This window comes from Dasypus novemcinctus, chromosome 13 (assembly GCF_030445035.2).
Source record: "Dasypus novemcinctus isolate mDasNov1 chromosome 13, mDasNov1.1.hap2, whole genome shotgun sequence".
NCBI classification, from domain to species: Eukaryota; Metazoa; Chordata; class Mammalia; order Cingulata; family Dasypodidae; genus Dasypus; species Dasypus novemcinctus.
Window position 1 is genome coordinate 75,449,777 of NC_080685.1, and position 26,408 is coordinate 75,476,184.

Consider the following 26,408-nt stretch of genomic DNA (forward strand, 5'->3'; position numbering starts at 1 on the left):
TTGGTACACAGTAATCCTCAATAAACGTTACTTTTTTAAAAAGAGAAGGCAGTAAGCAGAAGCCATCAGGCAGAAACAAGAAGGAAAGAAAGAAGTAACCCACAATGGAAAAGGAAGAAACCAACGGCATTGGCAAAGAAAGAGGTGCTGAATCACAAGCATGACAGACAACTAGTATCACCCTTGGTCTCCGAGAGTTGCTGCTTATACTTAATACCCCAGGTTTGCTCAGAATTTCCTGGCTTCTTTTGGATTTCGAGTCCATTGTGACAATACACTGTTATCACCTGAGGTAACCTGAAGATGTTTCAACCCCCAAATAACCAAACACACCAACTGAATCTATTTGTTAAACTTAAGTCGAGCAGATTTGTTTCTGAGGAGATACTGACAAAAGAAACTTTCCTTTTACCTCATGAAAGAGCTCTTTTCTTTTTCAGATCTGAGGCTCTAAACTGTTTTTTTCCTTGAGTTTGAATAGATTCCAAAGCATGCTTCTTCCAACCTCCTCGTAAAAGAAAACAATTCCTTAATAATACATTAAATGGGAGGGGGGGGGTTGGGGTGAGCAGGTGAACACAGGGGATTGTCAGGTACATGGCTGAGACTAGAATGTTGAGAAAACTCTTTAGGAAATAAAATAAGGAAGGATTACTTGTTTAAGGTGTTTGATAGGGGCACTTGGCATAGGGTTCACCTGGGGCAGGCTTCTAGGAAGTATGTGAGGGCTCATCTTGTCATATTGTGTTATATCAGTGGGTGAAGACACATACAATGAGTGGGAAATTGTTGTACCCCATCCTGGGGCAGACTGATGTTCTCTAACAGAGGAGAGAGCATCTCTCGAGGACATGGATAACTCTATGGGGGAGGACAGACTAGAGCGTCAAGCCCTCAGCATCGTTATAAGTGTTTATGAATCTTGTCCTTCAAGCAGGGAAGCTAGGTTGTCACTGTGGGTCCTGAGGGGAGGGGGGGAGGAATAGAGTAAATGGAAGTGGGGTAACTGGGGGGCAATGAAAGTGTCCCACAAGATCGTGCAATGATGAATATAAGCCATGTTAAATTTTGCCAAAAATTTCTAAAATCTTATAATCTAAAATGTAAACCATAATGTAACCAAATATTTAGAAAAGTGTACAGTCTAAAATAAAAACCATAATGTAAGCCATAATGGAACCATGGTTGGTAGCTATGCTTCGATATCTGTACATCAGCTGTAGCAAATATAAAATCCACATGTAAAAATATCATTGCTGGGGAAGTGGGAAAAGGGTTCGATGTTGGGTTTATGTGAGTCCCCTATTTTGTATACGTGACTTCGCTGGGATCTAAAACTTTTTAGAAGGAAAAAAAAAAGGATCTCGACACTGAGAAATGAATGGAGGCGATTGCCTTGCCACTGTACATGCAGGGCAACACATTGCTGTGATGAAAAGTAAAACATCAAAAACAAAGTTTTATGATATTTTTCATTTTTTAATACCCAATTTATTTTTTACTTTAATTTAGTTTTTCTAAATTAGTATGTATTCTATTCTAATCATTAAGCCTATCATTATTTCATTTTCCTACTAATTGAATTTGACAATATATTAGGCTTAATTTTTGAAGAAATTTTGGATCACAGAGGGTTTCAACTATGGCAGAGGAGGAGCACTGGTGTGGGGTGTCATTGACGGGGGATGGATGGGTGGGAGGGAGGGAGTTCTCCAAGGCATGCATATAGGATATATAGATATGTTTGGATGTCAGTTAGGTATTGTCACAGTGGATAGAGTTATACATGACAACTGAGGTAGTGCTGAGTTCCCATCCTGGGGAGCTCTGTCACATTCCCCAATGGAACAACAACAATCCCCCAAGTAAGGACAAAGACCAGTGAAGAAGGATGGTCCAATGATGGGCCCTTGATACTGATGACTATGCTTATGAGCCTGTGTGCTTGAAATTTCAATTGCAGGGTGCCTAAGAGTTACCTCCTGAGAGTCTCCATGTTGCTCAAATGTGGCCACTCTCTAAGTCAAACTCAGCACATAAATACATTACCTTTCCCCCAGAGTGGGATATGGCTCCCGGGGATGAGCTCCCCTGGTGCTGAGGGATTACTATCATCACCAGCTGGTGATGCAACTAGAAAAAGACCTTGAATAAAAGGGGGAAATGGTAAAGACAAATGAGTTTACATGGCTAAGAGACTTCAAAATGAGTCAGGAGGTCATCAGAGGGGTCACACTTATGCACATCTCAGCAGGATCCCAGAGACAGCCAAAGTAGATACAACCCCAGGTACTGGTGCTCCTGAGGGCTATGAAGACACACAATTTCTATGGTAATGACAGATGGCTCTGGAGTTCAGTGTCTTGACAGTGGGTCCTACTTTGGAATTTGTGTTCCTGAATGTGATAGAGTTGGACTCAGATGTGGCTTTTCTACACATGCCTCTTCTGTCACTTTTAGTTAATGTGTGGTTGACACTGGAGTTGGTGTATGCTCATGAGACTTGAATCTCTGGACTGCCCATGTACCAGCTGGGCCCTGAGCCTCAGCAGAGTTCCAACACCTATTCTCCATTTTGTTGGACTTACCCAGGTCAGCTGACAGGGAGGTGAGAATGGAAACCACCAGACCAGGAAAGTGAGAGTGGCTACAACTGCAAGCAGGAGAATTGCATCCATCAGCCATGTGGGATCTAAGGCCCCTCTCGATTTAGAGGTGGAGTGGACATCGCCATCTCAGGGTCCACAGGATGGAGGAATATAATATGGATTGGAGTGGACTTGCTGGTATTGTACTATAGAACTGTTGTGACTCTGGCAATGGAAGTAATTGCATCACTGATGTGAAACCGTGGTCAGGGGAGTTGCTGAGGGCATGGAGAGGGAGGAAGAGGTGTGATATGGGGTATCTTTGGGACTTGGAGTTGTCCTGAATGATACTGCAGGGACAGATGCAGGACATTATATATACTGCCATAACCCACTAGATGGACTGGGGGAGAGTATGAACTACAGTGTAAACAATGGTCCATGCAGTGTGGCAGTGCTCCAGGGTATATTCACCAAATGCAATGAATGTGCCTTACTGAGAAAGGGGATGTTGGTGTGAGAGGAGCCAGAGGGGGAAGAGGGTGTGGGGAGTGGGGTATATGAGAACCTCTTATTTTTTTTAATGTAACGTTTTGTGTGATCTATTTGTCTTTTTTTAAAAAAGACAATAATATAAATAAACAACAATCATCTGTGGATTAGTTAACAATGCACTTTCTTAAGCCATCCCCAGTACACTGATTCAGAATCTTGTTACAAATAGGGCATTTTCAACATGGCTTAGAAGGATGCAGCTAGCGAAGAGGTCCTTACAGAAGCAACATGAACTTTAACAAAGAGTGTTTAAAAGTCATGAAATTATTTTTTAATGAGGTAGTTATGTTTAACACTCAGATGAAAGTATCTAAAAGAAAAAAATGACATTTCCAAAAAAGCAAGTCAAATTGGCACTAATCAAAAAAATTTTCTGTGATCTGTAAGTTTTTTATTCAGATGCTTCTCCCTTTTTAGTGTACAATTGTATGAATTCTGACAAATGCATGCAGCTGCATAACCACCACTACAATCAATATATAGAATATTTCCCTAGCCTCAAAAAAAAAACCTCCCTTGTACTACTTTGTAGTCACTGCCTCTTCCTACCCCCAGCCCCTGAAAATCCCCGATGTGTTTTCTTCCCCTATACTTTTGACTTTTTCAGAATATCATATAAACAGAATCATACAGTAGAAAGAAGACTTTTGAGTTTGGTTTCTTTCACTCAGCATAATGCATTTGATGTTCATCCATCTTGTTGTATTAGTAGATGGGTCTTTTTATTGCTAAGTTTTATCCCATTGTGTAGATGGACAACAATTTATCCATTAACCAATGGAAGGACATTTGGGCTACTTCCAGTTCTCTTGGAATTGAGAATAAAGCCACCATAAATATTTGTGTATATGTTTTGTGTGAACACAAGCTTTGTTTATCTTATGTAAATACTTAGCAGTGGGATTGCTGGGTCCCATGTTGAGTGTATATTTAACTTTATAAGAAACTGCCCAACTGTTTTCCAGAGCAGATACCATTTAATTCTACCACTAATGTATGGCAGTTCTGGGTGTTCCACACCTCACCTGCACTTGCTATTGTCACTTTTTGTGTTTTATTAGTTACTCTAATAGTTATATTCTGGTATCATGTTGTACTTTTGATTTGCATTTCCCTAATGACTAATAATATTCAACATCTTTTAATGTACTTATTTGTCATCTGTATATCTTCTTTGTTGAAGTGTCTACTCAAACCCTTTGTCTTTTTTTATCGGGTTGTTATCTTATAATGAAGTGAGAGTTCTTTATATATTCTGGATATGAGTATTTTATCAAATAGACAGTTGAAAATATTTTCCAAGTCTGTGGCTTACATTAAAAAAAAAAATTAAATGTGTATAACACTCCACAATTTGCAAAACATTTTATTTCACATTCACAAGAGGAGAGTGTAAAAATAAACTGTGGCAATGGAATCCAGAGTTTTCATATTTAATAAGATTCCCAGATGACTAACCAATTGTCCCTGTATTTCACATTTTCTTACTTACTAAATGAGAATCAAATTGTGGTTTTACCTTATTAGGAACATTTTCATGTTACTTAGACTAAAGCGTGTGTTTAAAAACTCTTCAAATACATACATATAAACAGTCTTTTGATTTATTACCATAAATTACTAATATTACCATAGGCTTTTCATTAACTGATTCATTATTTTATTCAATAAGCATAGACTGGGCAAGCACCTCCCATGTGCCAAACAATATACTAGGGACTGGATTTCATTAACTTGGTACACACGATTTTTACACACACCAGGTTATCCGTGAAGAGACCTGATGACAACCCAAAATGGACTTGCTATGGAAACATCAAATACATGGTGACTAAACTCTATTGTGGAAATATTGCTGACTTCAAATTCATATCCCAGCCCTTCCCCTATCTTGCTTGCTATGTGATTTGGGCAGTTTCCTCACCATTCCATTCATGTGTAACATGGGAATAATAGCATCCATGTCACAGAAGTGTAAGGATAAGACATAATATATGTAAAATGCCTGGTCAGTGTTTTGCACAAAATTAGGTGTTCAATAAATAAAACTTATTGTTATTACTAGAGGGGAAGGGCCAACCTTCTTTCTAAGGTTCTTGGAAAATTTCATATAGCACCAATATCTTGTATTAATAATACTCCCATTTTTCAGAAGGAAAAAAATTTCACCTCAGAGAAGTCAAATCACTTATTCATGTAACAAACCTTTTTAGCACCTGCTATGTGCTAGACTGGGGGTGGTCTCTGGAGATGAAAGGATAAAGAGGTTAGAGTCTCTGACCTCAAAGCACCCACAGTCTCTCAAGAGACATATGAAAAGTGCCGAGTGTCACAAGAGAGAGTAACACAGGACTGTGGGAGTTCACAGGAGAGTGAGCTCATTCAGACTGCAGGGTAGAGTGAGCACAAAGGACACTCCCCAGAGGGGATGTCCTAGCTGAGTCATGAAAGACATAACCTGACAAAAGTCAGTTAATCAGTAGCAGTCTGAACTTGAAACTAAATCCTATCTCCAAGACCAGTAAACTTCCTACCATACAACAGCTTCTTTGCATTCTGTTAACAAGTTTTCTCTAAACACCTGCGCTATGGAAACGATCGTACCAGGTGGAAACAAAGGTGAATAATTATAGTTCTTACCTGGTGAAAGCAAGGAAAATAAGGCTGGCACGCAGATAATGAACTCGAAACATAAGTGACAAAGAGTTCAATTTGAAAAATCAAGTGTTGGCTGTTCTACCTCAGTTTCCCCCCAGTTCTCAGACTTTCAGTCTGGATGTACTTATTCCCAACATTCCATGTGATAACAGGTCAGAAATACTGCCACAAAAGTGAATTCCACCACGTAGCTATTGGTGCTGTTAGCTGTAAAACTGGGTGAGTATTATTCATTGCATTATCTGTCAATTATAGTACAATTTAATTTCTGCTGAATATGAATTAAAAGGAGCTTCTTTTGTCACTTGTAGGTGCCAAGCATTCTATATTCCACTGTGAATAATGTTCCTGCTTGCTTTAAACTGTGTACTAGTGGAACCTATTTGAATACATTTTATTTAAGGTGTCTACCTCTTTATAATTGAGATTTGTCTTTAGTTTTTTTGAGTGCTTCCTTCATCAGATTTGGAGATGAGAATTATGCTCACTTCAAAAAATTATTGGGAAAACTTCCCACCTCTGTGTGCTTTAGAGAAATATAGGAATTATCTGGCCCTTAATGATTTTATATAGTTCATCTAAAATATCCATTCACCTTGCAGTCAGTAATCACTAATGGCAGTGCTCCCTGTCAAGTCCAGACTCACCTTCAAAATGCTACTTGACACCATACTTCACACAACAGTAGTAAGTGATAAGCATGGATTAGTTCATTTATTTTCAACCCTTCTTCTTTATTAGGAAATTAATTTGACTTGAATTTTCTTCTGGGAATGTTTTTGACAATGCCCCATACACTTTCATATGTGATCATGAAAAGGATTTTTATAAAGCAGTGTTATTGCAATACTTTCACAAACCATACAATCCATCCAAAGTGTACAATCAATGGCTTTTAGCATAATCATAGATTTGTGCATTTCACTATTATAATCAAGTTTAAGAACATTTTTATTACTCCAAAAGAAAAACCTCCTATCCTTTAAAAGTCACCTCTCAATCCCTCTATCCTTCACCAGCCCTACATAACCACTAATCTGATTCTACCTTTATACATTTATTTATATTTACATTTTATATAAATGGAATCAAATGATATGTAGTATTTGTGTCTGGTTTCTTCCACTTAGCATAATGTGGGGTTTTTTTAATTATTGTAATTTTTTTTTCAAATTCTACTCAATTTATTCATTTTTTTTTAAATATTACATTCAAAAAATATGAGGTCCCCATTCACCCCCACTGCCTCCACCCCACCACTCCCCCCACAGTAACACTCTCCCCCATCATCATGACACATCCATTGCATCTGGTGAGTACATCTCTGGGCATCGCTGCACCCCATGGCCTGTGGTCCACACCATAGCCCACACTCTTCCACGTTCCATCCAGTGGGCCATGGGAGGACATACAATGTCTGGCAATTGTCCCTGGAGCACCACCCAGGACAACTCCAAGTCCCGAAAATGCCTCCACATCTCATCTCTACCTCCCATTCCCCACACCCAGCAGCTACCATGGCCACTTTTTCTACACCATGCCACATTTTCTCGATTATTAACCACAATAGTTCATGAATAGGATATCATTAAGTCCACTCTAATCCTTACTGTATTCCTCCTTCCTGTGGACCTTGGCTTGGTTGTGTCCATTCCATATCTATGTCAAGAGGGGGCTTAGATTCCACATGAATACTGGATGCAATCCTCCTGCTTTCAGTTGTAGGCACTCTAGGCTCCATGGTGTGGTGGTTGACATTCTTCAACTCCATGTTAGCTGAGTGGGGTAAGTCCAATAAATCCGAGAGTAGGAGCTGAAGTCTTTTGAGGCTCAGGGCCTGGCTATCATATTATAAGTCCAGACATTCAAATCCCCTAGATATATCTTAAACCCCAGCACCAACTACAATTCCAGTAAAGTAGCATGAAAGACTTGTGAAAAGAGATCCCATCTGAGTCCAGCTCCATCACACAGAAACACCAGCTCCAAAGAAGGGCCAATTTTATTGTAATTTTTTAAGTGAAAGAAGATTCATTACTATGGTAACTTTTTGAAAGACTTAAAACAATGGAATTCATTGGTTCATGATTTTGAGGCTAGAAGTCCAAAAATGAGACATCAGCAAGGTCATGCTCTTTCCCCAATGTCAGCAACATTCTCATGCTGGCTGCTGATGAACCTTGGGGTACCTTGGTTTGTATCCCTGCCTAATATCACATGGAGATGTCCTCTTCCTTCGTTTCCTTGTTCTATTAATTTTCAACTTCCAACTCCTGCCTGTGGATTTCTCTTCTTTTGTCTGAATTTCTTCTGCTTATAAAGGACTCCAGTAACACAGACGAAGGCCTACTCTCAATCAATTGAGCCAGTCCTTAACTTAAATTAATATTTTTTAAAAGTTATATTTAAAATGGGTTCACACCATTGATTGGACTAAACTTAAGAACATGTTTTTGGGGGGTACATATAGCTTCAAGCTGCCACATACTCCCAGAGGAAATTTATTTAAGTGATACCTGAAGAAGGACGAATAATATCAAATCAGATAATTATGGGGGAATGGAAAATACTCCAAGTAGAGGGAATAGCAACATCAAAGGGCAAGAGCAAAGAAGCAGCATAGTACATAGAAGCACCTCAAAAAATTCAGTATGATAATAGCATAGAAGGCAAGGCAGGAGGTATTAAAAGGTAAGTCTGGAAAGGAAATTAGGGACTAGATCAAAAGGATCTTATCTTACAAATCAAATTTTAAGTCTTCAAATTAAGAATTTGGAATTTATCTTAAGGGCAATGAAAGCCATTCAGTGGTTTTAAGCAGACAAGTAACATGATCACATCTATGTTTTAGAAAAATCATGCTGGCTGAAGACTAGATAATTCATTGGAGAGGATAGATTAAAGGATGAGAGATAAATGAGAAGTCTTGCTGCAATGCATATGAGAGATAGTGAAAGAATTAAGATAGTAGAAACAGGAATAGAAAGAAGGAAAGGTTTATAGTTTCAAAATATATTAAAGAAGTAAAATTGACTGGATGGATTGAACATGAGAGTGAGAGAGGGTGGATCTCAAGAGTGGCTGAGCTCTCTACTCCCAGGTGTTCTCAGGTAACTGAGTGGAAAATTGTCATTCACTGAGATAGACAAAGGCAGAGATAAGTTTAGGAGCCAAGATAAGAAATGCTGTTTTTCCCAAGTTGAGTTTGAGCAGCCTTGGAATCAGCTAAGGGAATCTGGGCAGTGGATAATTGTCTGAGATAAGCAGAGAGATCAGCACAGGGATTAATCAGCATACAGGTCAAAACTGAAGTTGTGGGAGTGGATGTACAAAGTGAATGTGCAGAGCAAAAAGAGAAGTCATCTAAAGAGCTTCTTTAAAGGACTGTTAACAGACTGAATTGGTCCCCCACAAAGATAATTTCAAGTCCAAAACCCTGGTTCCATGAATGTGATCTAGTTTGGAAATAGGATCTTTGGTGCTATTAGTTAAGACAAGGCCAAACTGGATTAGGGTGGATCCTAAGATAATACGACTTAATGTCCTTATAAGAAGAAGAAATTTGGACAGACAGGAGGAGAAAGAGAGAGAAAACAGCCATGTACCAGAGGCAGAGATTGAAGTATGCCACAAGCCAAAAAATGACATGGATTGCAGACAAGTCGGAACCCTACAGACTTCAGAGGAGACTTCAGGGTGTTGGCCCTGCCCTGCCAACACCTTGACTGAATTGAGTCAGCCCCTAAAACTGAGACAATAAATTTCTGTTGTGCTAAGGCACCCAGTTATGGCACTTCATTACAGCAGTCATAGGAAACTAAGACAAGGACAAATAAAGAGATGCTTACAAAGGACGCTGAAGGAAACTCAACCCGACAGAAAGCAAATTTGATATCCCTACAGTTCTCCTGACAACTTTAAACTCACTGCTCTGTTAGGCTTTCCAACATCTCATAACTACTATCACCTACCTCTCCCTCCTCCTCCCAGACAAATACACATACCACAAACACAGTTTCTCCTTTCAGGAATCAGTGTTCTTGAGCACTTCTCTCAAAACAAAAAGAAGTTTGTTAAGGAGGTTGTTTGTATACCATATGAGAGAAAGAAAACTTAAAGATTTAATATTTAAAAGAAAGGGAGATGCTCCACCCTAGGAGCAGATTTGAAGCAGAGACAAATTCCTCCAGATGTGTCTCAGTTTTTGTTGCACTCAAGCAGAGCCAAAAAGAGTCTTGAGTGTTCCTTAGAGCAGGGAAACAAGGTTTAACCAGAGGTAGAAACAAAAGAAGAGAAAGAATAAAATTTCAAGTTGTGGTTGAGGAGGATTCTGCAGCTCTTGCTTGCAAATGGGTATTTCAAGATAAGAATTAAGGACCTGTCACCTTTTGATAAGAGGAATAACTTGGTGGATCACCCCTTAGTACTGATGTTGATTTATGCTTTCAAGAAAACTCTACAATCTGTTTTTTAAAAAATAGGTCTAAATGAAAAAATTGCTCAGCATTGCCAAGAATGAAGAGTTCACACCAACTTGAGCCCCACCAGATTCATGATTTGGATTTTATTCACCTATTTCCTGTTCCTCAGAAAGGGAAATGGGGGCTTTCAGATATGACGTGACCTCTGAAATCCTGCACAATTATTCAGCACTAGGTCCTGCTGAATCTTAGCATCTCAGACACACAAAAGCTTTTTTTTTCCCTTCCATTGAACAGTACATGCTGTGGAGAGTTTCTCCTCATTCGGTCCATGGAATGCAGCAGTCTGGCAATACATATGAGTTTAGTCATCTCTAGTATGCACTGTGGTGGGATTTTGTCTCTGGCAACTAATATATCCCAATTTTTCTTCTCAGTGCCTGGTAAAGTGAGTCAGAGAAACAGAAAAAAAGCAGTGACAACATCCATTCCTACTCTATATCCCAATTTCAGAAAATCTACAGTCTCCCTGAAGATCATGACTTCATGAAGAGAAAAGAAAGGACCACCACACAAAATGCTATCTCATAACTGGGGTGGACCCAGACTTCTGAAAATGCAAACTGGATAAATGCTTTCCAATAGCTCTCTTGTGCCTCTACCATTACCATGGGAAGACAACACTGGACTTTCCCATTCTTACAAGACAAGGATGAGAGACACATGAGGCAGAGCCACCATTAAATTAAGCCCACCCCCAGCTAGCTTCAAAACACATGAGGATCCCAGCCAAGATCAACAAAGATGCCCAGTCTAGCCCAGCTAAAACCAGTGGACCCCAGCCAACCTGCAGACTCATTGTCAACAAGACTGAGTTGTTAATTGAGCTGGACAAGGCCTGGGTCCCTTGTGGCCTGAAGATCAGCCTCTGTGGGGAAATCTGTACCCAGAATCTAATACCTCAGGAAATTATCATTCTGAACAGCAGTACTCTGAACAGTTTCTGTGTCATCAAATATTTCATCACATGCAAGAAGTTTTAAAGTTATGCTTCTTTGCTCAGTTGGACTGTTAGTTTTTGAGATGGAAAAACTCTTTAAAATGTCATTATTTCTTCCTTAGTTTTTAAAGGAAAATTGGTGTAGTAATTTGAAATCCTTTGTAGGCCCTCCATTACCTACCCTTGCCCCTCTCCAAATACTTTCAAGGCTAGTCAAACATGGAGAGGCTCTGAGATTAGGAAATTTCCTGTGGACTTTGTGGATCAGGTTAGGTGTCCAGGGTCACAGAATACAAAGTTTATTCAAGAGAAGGTGGGTTATTAGCCAATCCTTTACTGTACTTGACCCCCATGCCTTTACCTCCACTGAGGTCAAGGTCTTCTCTAGTTGCCCTTCAGTAATTTTATTTCAGGCAGAATGCTCACCAGTGTTCTCTGAGTCTGTGTAATCAGCAGGATCCTAGCAAATGAGGTGTCTCAATGTAGCCTTGGGAACCATGGAGTTTCCACTCATGGCCATGATACTGTTGCACTGGTTCTAGTGATGCTGTGCAGGCAGTGGCAGCCCTGCCAGAGGACCTTAAACCTCATCCTAGACTGTTGTAGGAGACTGTGTTATTTATAGTCATAGTTGGATTTTTCATTAGTAAAAACCTACTTGTTTATGCAAGCAAATACAAAGAGCTAGCAATTGAAGTTTCTGCTCTTTTGAGAAAACATCAAATTTTTGACAAGTTTGGCCTCATTCAAAAAGAATTTGGAGGACTTGAATCATCTTTAATGGAAATCAGACTCAGGAATAAATTATCAGAAATACAAAGAGCTATAGCCATTGATAAAGAGCTGGAAATTCCCAACACTTTGCTTGGGCTTAAAATGCAGACTTTTAGAAGAGGAGCTGACAAAAAGAAATCTTAACATTTAGAACAAATTAAGCTAATGGCTGACCTTACAAGAAAGATTTAGTCTTTAGAAGATGCATCAAAACACATCCAATTTCAAGTAGCTTTAAGCAAAATGGTCTTTAAAATACATCAGAAGAATCAACAATTTCAGATGGCACTAAAAGTGATACTTCAGATAAAAATCCCCATCTTCATGAAATATAAAATTGCCTCCCCAAAAAGCTAAAGAATGTATGAATAGAGTGAGGAAATTCACTAGTCAGAAAAAAAGTTAAAATGAAAAAAGAAAAACTCTAGTGCATATGGAACAAGTTATAAATGATTAGTCAGAAAAAGTCTGTAGGTAACCATTAGCTAAAGATGAAGACTGACTGTTCTTCTTGGATATGATAACACGAATAATGGAAACTTTGCATTGAATATAATAAATGCATTGGAAATTCGAGACTTTTGGAAGATGAATCCAAAGACGTTTTGAAAAAACTGATAGATACAGCTGAGTAAAATACAGCTGAACTAGTGGGGCTAGTCTGGGTGGCTATGGAGGCCTCAACTGAGCTTATTTTAAAATGTATTTTAGGGAAGTAGATGTGGCTCAAGCAGTTGGGTGCCTGCCTACTGGGTTCAGTTCCCAGTACCTCCTAAAGAAGACGAGCTGATGCAATGGGCTCGTGCAACAGGCTGGGTACTGGGTTCAGTTCCCAGTGCCTCCTAAAGAAGATGAGCTGATGCGATGGGCTGGTGCAACACGCTGGCACAATGGGCTGATGCAACAAGATGACACAATGAGGAAACGCAATGAAACAAACAACAAGCAGGGAGTTGGAAGTGGCTCAAGCAATTGGGCACCTCCATCCCACATGGGAGGTCCTGGGTTCGCTTCTCAGTGCCTCCTAAAAATGAAGATGAACAGATACAGAGAGCACAAACAGACACAGAACACACAACGAATAGACACAGAGAACAGACAGCAAGTGCAAACAATGGGGGGGTGGGATAAATAAATCTTTTTTTTTTAAGTATTTTAAAATTCTTGAAGAAAAAGAAATGAAATGTACACTAAATTAACTGAAAAAGATAAAATAGTTGATGCACCAAAAGAATATATTATACATCTTCAAATGAGAAAGCTTAACTGCAGTTAAAAAAAAAAAAAAAAGCACCTGAGAAGTAAATGCTACAGTAGAAACTTTAAGTCTTTCCTGAACTGCACTGAACAAATGAAATGAACTTTCACCAAATAACCAATTTGGAGAGAATTCACACTGTAAAATAGTGAAGACTTTTTCCAGAGTAGATGAGATAAGCCATGAATGTGAAAAGCTGGACACTTATCAAAGCCAGTTTATCTCCTATGAGAGTAAATTTCATGATAGAGTTGAGAAACCTGTTGACTGAGAGAAACCTCGATTACTTAAAAAAAGAAAATGTATATACCAGACAAAACGAACAAACCTAAACCATTGTTGAGGAAGAATTTTTAAACCTTTCCAAAAAGTATCCTTACATCCCTGATACTCTTAATGAGGCATTTGGAATAGCTCCAGAAAAACCACCATGGAACCCAAAAGATACAGACCCCAACGGAAAGAAGAAGTATCCCGCAGTAATGGCTCAGAGAGATATAGGGTCCAGTACCTATTGCAACCAGATGCAAATCCCCAGGGACAGGACCACAAAAGCAAGATCCCTCCATCAAGCCTCCTCCATCCTTAATGCTGCAGGTCCTCCAAAAGGAGCAAGACAGAGCTTGTCTTGTTGCTCCTTGAACTGGCAGACACCCAGGACCTTCTTTTGATTCAAATTTTCTACCTGAAAGGGGCATGTCCCAGGTCCAGGCTGTAGTCCTCCATTTTGTCTTGTCAAAGGTCAGATAGATGGTCAAGAAAGGTTCCAGCGGCAGTTCTTGAAAAGGAGATCCCTGTCCTTTCCCCAATTGTAGAAAGTGAGGATGACTTCTCTAAGAATCCTCTCCACTGGAGCACTTAATGGCCCCCACACACTCCACCAGTAACAAATGTTTTTTCACCAAGTGCTGGATTCAATCCTCTGCCCACACAACTTGAAAAGAGAAGCGAGTCACTTTTCAAGCTGATTCCACTTTCCAGTAAATCTAATTCTGAAGATCCAGAACCACTGCAAGATATTTTTTTCTCTCTCTAGTAAGTTTGTGGGGTTTTTTCCTTTCTTTTAGTTAAGTAATGTTACAGTGGTTCAAATAGAAGCTTGATAGGATTATAATAATGTGCTATAATTGTAGATTATTTAAATTATAATTTTATGAGCAAATTGTTCCTTTTCTTCTATTTATAGATGGCATAAATTAATATTATATTGATGCTGATTACCAACATCAACTGTGGTAAGAGTTTCACATAACAAGTCTCACAATCAAAGACATCTGTGCCAAGGGTTGAATTTACTCCAGCTATAAGACTCATATGTTTAAATAAATATGACTTTTAACGGCATACTGCTTCTTTCCCTAAAATCTGCAGGAATTAAAAGAATGTGTATAACTAAAATTTTATGTATGTACAATGGCTATTTTTCCATTGCAAGTAAATATAATTTTCCACTCATATTTTGTTTTAAATATACTTATGTGACTTCTTACGGAAATCTAACCACCTTTGGTATAATGCTGACAGTAATAGTGTGTTTAGAATTTCAATAAACTTATATGTTACTTTCAGAAAATAACCTTTCCTGAGTTTAATACGTTGGATTCTCATTTTTGGAAATGCTGTATAAACAAACTGAACCCAAGTTTATATTTTTAGTTTCATTGATTATTAAAATTTGTGGGCTGCAAATGAGAATTTATCCTAAACTTTATGCAACAGTATCTATTTACATAATGCATAAATAGAGCTAAACATAACTTGAGCTTTTTTTCTTCATGTGTTTCTGTGGGTTTCCATACAAAAGCCCATCTTCCCCAAACTCTCTTTTGTGATACTGTAAGAGCTCTTTAACTACCACATAATAAACTCTGGATAAAATCTTAGCTATTATTATAATCTATCATATTATGGTTCTTATTTTATATTAATATCTTTTCTCTAGAAAACCCCATTAAAATGTAGGCAAGTTATTGGGAAAACTAAAATATTAACTTTTGTCATAAATTGATTTATTTGTGTTCTATCATTAAGAAGTGTCCACTTGACACTTGAATGGGATGATATAGGACCAGAGGGGGAAAGAAGCAATAATCCAAAGCTTAAGTGGTTAAATGGGAAAGTTTGATGGTACAGAAAAGAAATGAAATACAGAATAGTGTGTTACCAGGAGACAATCAGTCTGTGAGACACACCAACATGAAACAGCACCAAATAGTGGGTGCAGAGGGAGGTAGCAACAAAATGGGAAAAAGAGTCACCTAGAAGAGACTAGTAGTACTACAAGGTTTTGTTGAAGGTCAGCCCTGTGCAGGAAGTATTATCAGCCATCTTGATCACGGCATTTACAACACTATTTTCTTGATAACTTCCTTGCAAAGGAAAGGTGTCATAATTACTTCCACTCAAGAGATAAGAAGCCTAGGCACATGAATGTTAACCAATTTATCTGAGGTTATAACTAAAATAGCAGGGAGCAGGAACCAAAATTATGGGCAAACCTTCTAAGCCATCTTGCTACCCAAAGGGTAATTTATGAAAATAAATTCAAAATTATTTTGTCTTTTAAAACTGGAAAGATTACGGGGTCTAGTGCCAGTAGTCCAGCATGTAAGGCTGTTTATAACATGATATTGTCTATATTTTGTATAAACCACTCTGATATTGTGTCAAGAACTACTGACATCTATTTGAAAGCACTGCTCTTTTTCCAGTTAATTCCATTGAGATTTGGAAACTTTTGTTTAAAAAAAAGTTTGGGAGAGAAAAATCACAAAATCGTAGGTTTTTATGAAGTAGTCCATGGATCAAAGACCTTTGAAAAGCAAAGCCTAAAACAGATTAGTAATCTCTAAATTGGAATAGTCAGTAAACTGGAAAAAATTATCAGTGCAAACAGATACTTTATTTACTAGATGAAAAACAGAACTTTGTCATACTTAAAAAAAGTGTGGCTCTGGTTTGGAGGGTTTTCAGCCTATAAGTATAATAAACAGTAGTTCAGAAAAAAAAAAAGAGTGGGGGGATTCTCAGTGACTGATAAAATACAGACCTTTGAAATTTTATATTAGTCATTATTACAAACCTAATATCCCAAAATCAAAAAGATAGTCAATAGAACACTCTTATACATATATAGTCAGTCAGGAGAGGCCTCTAAAAAGATGTCAACCCACTCCAACACAGATGTTGGGGTTGCCAGCAATAACACGACTCACACAGTCTCTGATAGAAAGACGTTTTACTCACATGGAAAAGAGGCAGAGGAAGTTGAGCTTCACCAGTGGGCATCAATTCCCCATAGCTAGCAGTTGTCAATCTGTGGCCAAAGCTGGATAATGTTCTATGCACAGCACCCCTCTCTTGTGTTTACATGTTACTACAGTGGAGGAACCCCACTCCCTTCCCGCCAGGGACAGATATACCACCTGGATGTGAGCAGAATATCATGCCACGTGCCCACCAGAAACATTCCCCAATGAATATTTATATATGCTTGCAACAATGAGGAAGAAATGTACCAGCAGTCCCCTTATCTCCTAGGGGTTTGTGTTTTACCCTGACAGGTTGACACACCTGGTCCTGAGCACAGGATGAATTTGTGAGTCCCAGGGAAAGGCAGCAAGCTGAGCTAGGACTGCCCCCTGTTGCCTACACACACACACACACACACACACGCACGCACACACACATACACACACATACACACAATGACTTTCTATAAAATTTAGTGCACAGAAATTAATATCCAAGGCAAAAGAACTTCCAGGAAAGAAATCCCTAGTCTTACTTCTGCACTTTGTAGAAATATTCCACCTATGTAACTTAGAGGAGTATACAGTCCATTATCACAGAAGAGCAGAAATAAGCATACATTGGAAACAAATCCCTAACTTAGACCTCATACGTATGGTCCTTTAACTTATAGGCCTAATAACCACAGAAACTGTTAGAGGCATTTCAAAACATGTTGCTATTTTCATTCAGAAAACAAAATAAAATAAAACTTCATGACATTCCTGACATTGGTTTCCAAAGGAATGCAGATGCTCAGTAAAGCACCTATTCAATTTAAGTTGGCTGTGCCTGCATATGAAGATGTAAGACATACGCCATACGATGGATGAATTGAATTCATGGCAGAACCATGAAAGTGTTCTAACTGGAATGACCAATATAAGAATTAGTAAAATGATTAACTCTATAATGCATGCCAAGTGTCCTATTTAAACTCTCATTCCTGACAAAAACAGTAACTTTTTCTCTTTCCAGCTTCTGGGTATACAAATTGCAATGTAATGAAGACATCAATTATGATTTTTAAATATCAGTTCATACTAAGGGTGAAGAATTGAGTACAGAATTTTCTCCAGTCTTTTTGTCATTTGATTAAAAGAATATTTCACCAATAAAAGTTAAATTCGATACCAAAAAAAAAAAAAAGAAGAAGAAAAAACAGATGTCATACTTCCTCACATGGAGTCCACAATTAAGGAACTAAAAGTTTTCATTTTTTCCAATTACTCATCATACTCTTCACCTTTCTTCTTTTTTTAACTTGCCACACATGAAAGAGTTCATGAGGTAAGCAACAGGTTTATAGCCTTTATAAATTCAGAAACTAAAATAGCCTAGGTAAAATTAAAGCACAGATTAATAGAAAGTATGATCCTTTTGTATATTTTTAAAAGCATGTACCTTGGTCCCTAAATGTCCCTTCATGAATATGATAGTAGTTATTATACATAAATATTTTTAGTTAATAAAGATTAAGAATTTTGGTTAATAATGGCTAGCATAGAGTGGGAGGTGGGAAAATGGAGTATGGCAGAAGAGAGTTTTGTCATATTTTACCTTCGGTATTGTTAAAAACTTGTATTTTTGTTTACCTTTTTTGTAATTCAATCGCAAAACAGTTCAGAATCACTCTGAGAACCTCCACTACTAACGTCTTCGATCAGAGAACCTCTCCAGTAGAGGGCATGGTAGATTCGACACAGAAAATGGATGGTTTGTTATCAGTCATTCTTGAGCTGTGGTTTTGCTGCGCAAACCTATTGCACTGTTTCTTCCTCCACCACAGAATGGAAAATGTGTCATCTTCATATTGAGCAACCCCATTTACCTAAAAGTCAGCTGTAACAACAAAACAAACAACAAAAAGAGGGAAGTCAATGAATGTTGTAGCCTTCCCGGCACTAAATTCTGCTTGTCTTTAACTCTTAAAATTACCCATAGAAACAAAAATGATAAAATTGTATTTATATTCAGATTTATGAACCAATCACATAATTTTCAGGTAAAAATTAGTTTTCTGCCATTTAACATCAGTTGTTATTCTGAAGAGGGTTTGAGAATAAAGCAAATATATTAAACACCCAGGATAGTCTATTTTTAAATACCGGTTGTTTACATGGATCCAGGTAGATTCACTTTTGTGACGATATTGAGATGACTGAACTTCTGTGACTTGGAAATCTCTACGTTTAAATGTTAATCAGTTTGCTTCTTTCCCTTTCATATCCAGAGAGCACTTATTAAATATCTATTGCGATAAATTAATAGTACTATTATAATATTCTTTCATCAGTTGTAACCAAAGGACCACACTAATGCAAGGTGTTAATGCAGGGAAGGTATATGGGAACTGTATTTTCTGCATGATTTTCTGTAAACCTACAACTTCTCAAATAAAAAAATTAATTAATTTAAAAACTATCCATTATGAGTGTTATACTTTAAAAATCTCTGTGACATTATTTTTCTATTTTAAAAGTATTCCAGTATTTATAACCTAATTAACAGAGTTAATTCTTTTATTACCATTTGTCCACTGTGAATAGCTATACTTCCAGACACTTCCTTTGCCCTGTATGTACAAATTAATAGTAACAAGTTTTTCTATAGTACTTAAGAATTTTAAAAGGACTTACATGTAAGATTTTCATAATATCCTATGAGATTGGCAAGAAAGACAGTATTTTCCTTACAGTTGAGGAGTTGGGGCTCAAAGAGGTGGTAAGGCAACTGTTCTAACAATTACTTAGCATTTATTGATTAAGCTAAGAGTCTAATTAGGTCTCCTAGTACCAAGTCCTGCTCTCTCTCCCTGCTGCCCCTTTGTCAGAACCCCTACCTTTCAACTATGAGCAAATTATACTATTTCTAAATGAAAAAAGTACTGAGTTTAAATTGTCAAGGAAAGGCAAGTGACCTGCATATTGTACATATTTAACAAATATTGAATAAGTGGTAGAGAAAATAGAGGTAGGAAATATGCAAACTTCTCTTAGAGATGAAAAGCATATGCTTGAGGAAAATGGCATTCTTACACTTCCTAAACATATTTTATAGCACTCATTACTGAAATCTAAATGATTTTCCTGTCCACAATAAAGCACATAACTGTTCTCTTTAGTAAGAATTGCAGATTTTGCCCTGCCAGTGAAATGTGAACCTCTAAATACTGTCAAAAACATGGTCATTAGTTTCAATTTTCTTTCAACAGCTCCAATGCAAAGTAGGGAGATTATTTGTAGGCCAATCAATAGCTGGCTGTTGATCTCACCGTCGCATTACGTGCTTGATGGGAAAATCACTTGAATTTTCCACTGTACAGTTCTGGCAGTCCTGTCTCGGAAATCAAATCATTTTGTAGCTGAGGTCATATATTTCTCCTTACTAATTAAGTCACTTTTAAGACTGCAGGAGTAGAGAGAGATGATTTTTGAAGAACAAATGAAACTTACTTATGCAAACTGTTGAATTATCCCCTACTTTTTGCTAGTTAATTGTTCTGGTAAAAGGCAACCAAGAATGACTCATGTGGAAATCTTGAGTGCATCCTTGCACTCAAACTGGAATGATTCCGGTGCATTCCAACTTCCAGGTCTTTGTGTTTCCGTCTCTCTCAAGTCACAAGGTGTCCTGTGATTTCTGTTCCGGAAGGAAAGACCTGGGAATCCCAAGGAATAACCCTGCAATCCCAGGAACACACTCAGCCCTATCGGGTGGTAGAGATCAAGATGCAAACCCAGTTAAAGCACTGTCATCTGATAGAGTCACTTTCTCTGTTCCCTGACTAATCTACACTCCCAAAAGTACTCCAAGAAGCCCAGGAAAGCGGTAGAACAAGTCACGCACCACCTGCCCACAGACCGTCAAGGTTTCAGGTTCCTCCTGTTCAGTTTCCTCGCTCATTAAGTCAAGTCTCAGGAGAGGCACGGGCTAGAATCACCCTGGCGTCGTGCTTTACTCTACAGAACAGATGATCTCGGGTGAGTCTCTAGAGTGGGGTTGTAAACCACAATTGAGGCGCGGGGAGAGGGCCTGTACTGGAAAGCGGAAGAGAAAGCCTGTTAATTCAAAATAGGGCAATTGCACTCTGGTTTGCAGCCAGACACCTTATTCTGCTAGGGAATCATCACTCCCGTTTGGGGGTCAGGAGTACTTCAGGCCGGGTGAGAGGAGAGGGAGCGCCCAATACAGCCCTCGGATGCCGCCTCGTCGCCACTCCTTGGCAAAGGTCGCCGGCGACGTCTCACCGAGAAAGCCCGGTCCCCACTCGGCTCCCGGCAGGCCGCCCGGGTTGGCCCGAGTGCGCACGAGCGCGGCCGCCTACGTCAGAAGCGCCCCAGCTCCGGGCCCTTTCGGTGGTGGCGGTAACTGCCGAGAGCCGGAGCTGGCCCCACCCCGTGCCCGCAGCTGGCCAATCCGCGCCGTCGGAGGCGGGGCCGGCGCCGGGAGATCCCGCCACGGGATTCCGCCCCTTATAAACTCCGCAGCGCGCGCACGACAGCAAACTGCTGGTTGCAGCGAGAGGACGAGAATGCAAAGTGCTATGTTCTTGGCCGTCCAGCACGACTGCGGACTGATGGACAAAAACGCTGGCAACGGCTCCAAGAGTGAAGAGAAGCGGGAGAAGATGAAGCGGACCCTGTGAGTACCGCGTTCTCTTTTCTCGCAGCAGCCCCTCTTCGGCGAGGCTAGTTCTCCTGGTTTGCAGCAAATGCTGTAGCTGGGTCTCGGCTTTGACGATAGGAAACTCTGTCGCCTGCGTCTCTGCTGAAAATAAAAAAGGAACTTGGAAAAGGTTACTTTGCTAATTAAGGCTAAATCTGTATATATATATTTTTGGTGTGTATTTATTTTGTTGCGTGAGCTAAGGAGGACCAGGTAGTTTAGGGCGGTGGTAGATGCGCTAAGAAATCGCGGGTTTCCCTCCCTTTCACGCCCCTCCTTGCATTTAAAACGACATCAGAGGCTAAATGTCAGCCGCGGCTGAAGCGCGTCTCCAAGATTCGTACACTGCATTATGAGTACTGATCAGCTTCTGCATCTGATGCTGGTTCTATGTATTCTCGTTTTAAATTCATTCTTGTCTTTTAATTGAAGAGCAGATCACACCCACTCACGACCGTGGAACAAAGGATTGTTCTGCAGCATCTGTTTAAAATCATTGTAGTTGAGCGGGGAGGGGAAGATAAATCAAACCTCCCTCTTTGTACGCAGCTTCTGGCTTAGTCCAGAGCCTCCTGCTCGAAGGATTGAATGGGAAAGAGTCGGATGGCTCAAGGCAGTTCCTCTGTTGTTTTCGTCCAGTGTGATATCTTTGAGATGTAATTAACCTTACAAAGAAACTGCTGCCCTTTGCCCGCCAGAAATAGCAACTGCCTTTTGAAGTACACAAACTAATTCATTAAGATACCTAGTGATGTTATGTTATTTTAGGTTGCCCTACTTTTAGATATAAAACTGATAGTTAAGATAGATGGATGAAACTAATTGTGTTCAGTGTATTAGGTACTGGACTTAAATTAAATGAGGGAAACTTGTCTCACTTGGAGAGTAATTGAATTACTTGGCTTTATTTGGTTTGTTGCTATGGAGTGGCTTTACTGCAGCTCTGCTGCAGTAGCATTTTCAAGGGTTGCCTCTTAGTGAATAACCTGGGTTGTGTTTTTTGTTTGTTTTTAAGGTTAAAAGATTGGAAGACCCGTTTGAGCTACTTCTTGCAAAATTCCTCCACTCCTGGGAAGCCCAAGAAAAGCAAACAGCAAACTCTTGTCAAGTAAGTAGAAAATCCTCTTCTTGCAAATATGAATCTGTAGATGCTGGATTGAAAAGAGGAATTCTGATGTGCATAAGCTAATGTGCAGAGCTTCTCTTGCAGGCCTTCTCCTGAGGAAGCGCAGCTGTGGTCAGAAGCATTTGATGAGCTGCTAGCCAGTAAATGTAAGTTAACCTCTTGAATTTGATGCATTTCAAAGAGTCCGGGAAGTTCATTCCACCCAACAGAACAGCAGTTTGATGGGAATTAGACTTTACAGTCATTATAGCATGAGGACTATTCTTTATCTCCCCATTTTCCAGTGTTTCCAGTGTTAAACCATGTTTAACCATGCAGTCACTTAAAGGGGGGGGGTAGAATTAAAGTGGCAGTTGCTCATAATTAAGGTTGAGTCGGTTTTTCCGCGGCAGGCGTATTTTCTAACAGCTTAGATGCCAGAGAATTTATGGCTCTGCTATAAATATTTATTCTGCATCGACAGAAATGTTAAATTTTTGTGTTTTTGTATTTTTGCAGCAGGATGCCCATTTAAGCATTTTTCTTACTAGCATTTTAGCCTTCAGATTAAAACACTAAATTCTAAAGATTACAAGTTTGAATGAAATCTAGAAAATTACAATCATCTAGAAATCATTAAAATATGGGGTAAAGGAATTATTTGGTCACTCAGTTCCTGACATTCTGCATATTTTTTTTTCCTTCAGATGGTCTTGCTGCATTCCGGGCATTTTTAAAATCTGAATTCTGTGAAGAAAATATTGAATTCTGGCTTGCCTGTGAAGACTTCAAAAAAACCAAGTCACCCCAAAAGCTGTCTTCAAAAGCAAGGAAAATATATACTGACTTCATAGAAAAGGAAGCACCAAAAGAGGTAAAAGAAAAAAAAAAACTTCATTTCACTCTATTTTTGAATGTCCTTAGCACCAAAGTGAAATAAGAATTGAAAGATGTCAGACTAAAAGGGTGGAGAGGGATGGCTGGGGGTTTTGTTTTGTTTTCAAATATTAGATTTCAATATATCTAACTCTGAATACTGAATAAACCAATTTTTCTGTTTTATTTCAGATAAACATAGACTTTCAAACCAAAACTCTGATTGCCCAAAGTATACAAGAGGCTACAAGTGGCTGCTTTACAACTGCCCAGAAAAGGGTATACAGCTTGATGGAGAACAACTCTTATCCCCGTTTCTTGGAGTCAGAATTCTACCAAGACTTGTGTAAAAAGCCACAGATCACTACAGAGCCCCATGCTACATGAGATGCAAAAGGGAGCACAAAAATGGAGAACATTGCATTTTTTTTCCTAAGGGGAAAAAGACTGTGATCTGCTAAAATCCAAATGACTGACCTTGAATTCAGCCTGGGTGTTGAGGAAACATCACTCAGAACTATTGATTCAAAGTTCGGTAATGAATCAGAAAGCTGGTAACAGTGGAGGAGAAGCTTGTGTTGAGATGGCTTCCCTCACAGTGTATAAAACACAGAGGTACAACGTGGTTTGAACATGGTGCATCTCACACTAGAAACAGGGATGTGAAATGAAAGATACCGTGTGATACTATCAATCCAGAAGCATTAAAATCAATAGGTCTGGGACTATGTGGCCTTAGCTAGTGTACATCTTTCCCTAAATCAGTCCATGTTACCACATAGTGGTTTTAGTTTTAGTGGTTTTTTGTTCTTTCGTACAAAATAACATTAACATGTTTACTATGTGCAAGAGTATTGAAGTGCTTTTGACTACAGATCCTCAGTACTGTGTTGTCTCATGTAATGCTGAAACTGAAACAGTCTGTTTGAATTGTTAATGGTGTGTGAAACAGAATGAGTGGTTGTGTAGAAAACTACAGTGTCCTTTGAGTGCCAAAAACTGTCTTGAAGGCAGCTAATCTTGGAAGGGGTCTTTGGAAACTTCTAATAAATTTATTTTGATAAATAATGTCATTGAACACTTGGTGACTCCAAGTGTTTTTTTATTTTTTTATGTAGTAGGAAGTGTGACAGATACAAACGAGATTGTCTCATTCTTTCTGAAAATGGAGAGTTAATGTGCCTATCCAGGGAAAACTGACAGTCCTCAGAATTGAAAAATGTTGATGGCAGTGAAGACATAATCTTATCCCCTATTGTTTAAAGCTATTAAGCATTTCATAGGTCAAAGGACATCAAATTACATCTTTAAAACCACACTGGAATCAAGCTTTCTAATATGTAAAAATCAAGTTTATTAATGAAGGCAAAAGAACAGGGACTTAAAACCCTTTTCTGAATATCTGTTAAGGAGCAGTTAAATCTGAGAAGTGAAATAATGTAATGGAGAAAAGCAAAATTGTTCGCGTAACAACCTCAAATGAAGAAAGGAGCCAAATGTAGGTAATATAAACCTGCCTTTTTGTTTCTCTTAGTTCCAAATTCCCACACACAGTATTGGCATGAGCTTATAAGATACCTGAAATTGTTTACTTCCATGATAATCAGTACAAAATAACAATTTTCCTGATTCTCCTTTCCTCATTTGGCCAAGAGAGAATCTGATTGTTATTTCAGCTAATGATGAGAGCACTTTTTTCTTCTCAGGTGTGCTCTTTCCTAGCTGAGAGAGGGAGGCCTTGCATCAATGTAATTTTTTAAAATGGCTATTTGAAAAGAGATACCCTTTCTTTCTCTAGCAGGCCTCTAGTTCACCTCGTTGAGTAGAGTTTTAATTTAGAAAGGAGAGGGACCCCTCATCTTGGAATCAGAAAACCTGAGTACCCATAATGACTTCATCCCTCAAAGCTTTTGTGACATTGGGAGTCTACATTACTTTCCCCTGCTCCTCATTTTATACTTTCCTGTCTATCTCATTGGTTTCTGTGAGACTATGACAGAAGGGGCTTTAGAAATTAGCACTGAAATGTGCTTATTTCCAGTTTTCCAAAATTAAAATATGATCTCCAATAGTTTTCTGTTGTGATTGCACCGATTTTCACCTTAAAGTCAATTGGACTTTCCAGCATCAACAGGCACAAGCTTCATAAAAAATTTTGCCTTGTCCACTCCCATATCATCAGCAGCCAAAATATAATAGGTGCTCCATAAATATTTGTTGAATAAATGGGTTCTTCAGGGTCATTGAAACATATTTCTTAGGAGAATACATATATCAGGTCTCCATGATCCTTAATTTGGAAAGGTTTGGGCCAAAATAGGAAGTCATGCCATAAAGGGAGTTGGTAATCAAGTCCTATTTATTTCACTTTAAATATCTCTCCAGTCTGTTCGCTGTTCTCCATTACCACACTGATCATAGGTACCATCATCTGATGCCTGGACAACTACAAAAGTCTCAATTTATCTCTCCACGTTCGCTCTTCCCACCCTTCCCATGTGTTCCATGCTTTTTAGCTCATGAATCCTTTCACAATGCAAACTTGATCTTGTCTCCACTTGCTTATAAATCTTTGACAGGTTTCCCAAACAATTAGTGTAAAGGCAGTATCCCTAATATGACCTACATCTGCATGGTTTAGCCCCACCACCCTCGTCTCTGCCATGTTTCCCCCAGCTGTGTCTGCCACCACCACTGTCCTGCTTTCATTCCCTTGAAGGTGCAATACCCACTGACCTCACAGGGCTTTTGCATGCAATAATCCTTCTGCATGGAATGCAGTTTTAGCTCTTACTCATTATCCACATATCCATCCAATTGTCACTTCCTCAGTGACGCCTTCCCTGACCTCCTTTCCAAGGTCAGATCCCATTTTAGATATTCTCATAGCACTATGGATCTCTGATTTAGAGCACTTATAATAGAGTTTCAAGTTCACATTATCTTGTATGATTGATAATTCTGTGTCATCCCCACTAGATTATAGATGCCATGATTTGAAGACCTTGTGTCTTTCTGCTTACCACGGAATCCCAGCACCTAGCATGGTGCTTGGCATACAACAGGACAATTATTTGTTGAATGAATAAATATTAATCTTGCAAACAAATTTTGGTGAAACTAGAAGTATCTACCAATGCACAAGGAAATAAGGACAGGATTTTAACAGCCCTGTCGCCTCAAATGTTTAAAAATATCTGCAGAACTTTTTTAC

At 38.9% G+C, this 26,408-nt stretch overlaps 1 protein-coding gene and 1 long non-coding RNA gene across 2 annotated transcripts; one reads left to right on the forward strand and one right to left on the reverse strand.

Annotated features, from left to right (window-relative positions):
• Nucleotides 1-16,475: 16,475 nt before the first annotated feature.
• LOC131273064 (uncharacterized) lies at nt 16,476-20,852 on the reverse strand. Its single transcript, XR_009180181.2, has 2 exons — nt 20,001-20,852; nt 16,476-18,387 (listed from the first exon to the last, which is right to left on the reverse strand). It is a non-coding gene; the product is annotated as an uncharacterized lncRNA (long non-coding RNA).
• Nucleotides 20,853-21,038: 186 nt separating this feature from the next.
• On the forward strand, nt 21,039-24,262 carry RGS2 (regulator of G protein signaling 2). Its single transcript, XM_004484482.3, has 5 exons — nt 21,039-21,189; nt 22,229-22,321; nt 22,424-22,485; nt 23,026-23,192; nt 23,387-24,262. The coding sequence occupies exons 1-5, from the start codon at nt 21,080-21,082 to the stop codon at nt 23,579-23,581; spliced, it is 627 nt and encodes a 208-aa protein (XP_004484539.1). The 5' UTR covers nt 21,039-21,079; the 3' UTR covers nt 23,582-24,262.
• The last annotated feature ends 2,146 nt before the right edge of the window (nt 24,263-26,408 follow it).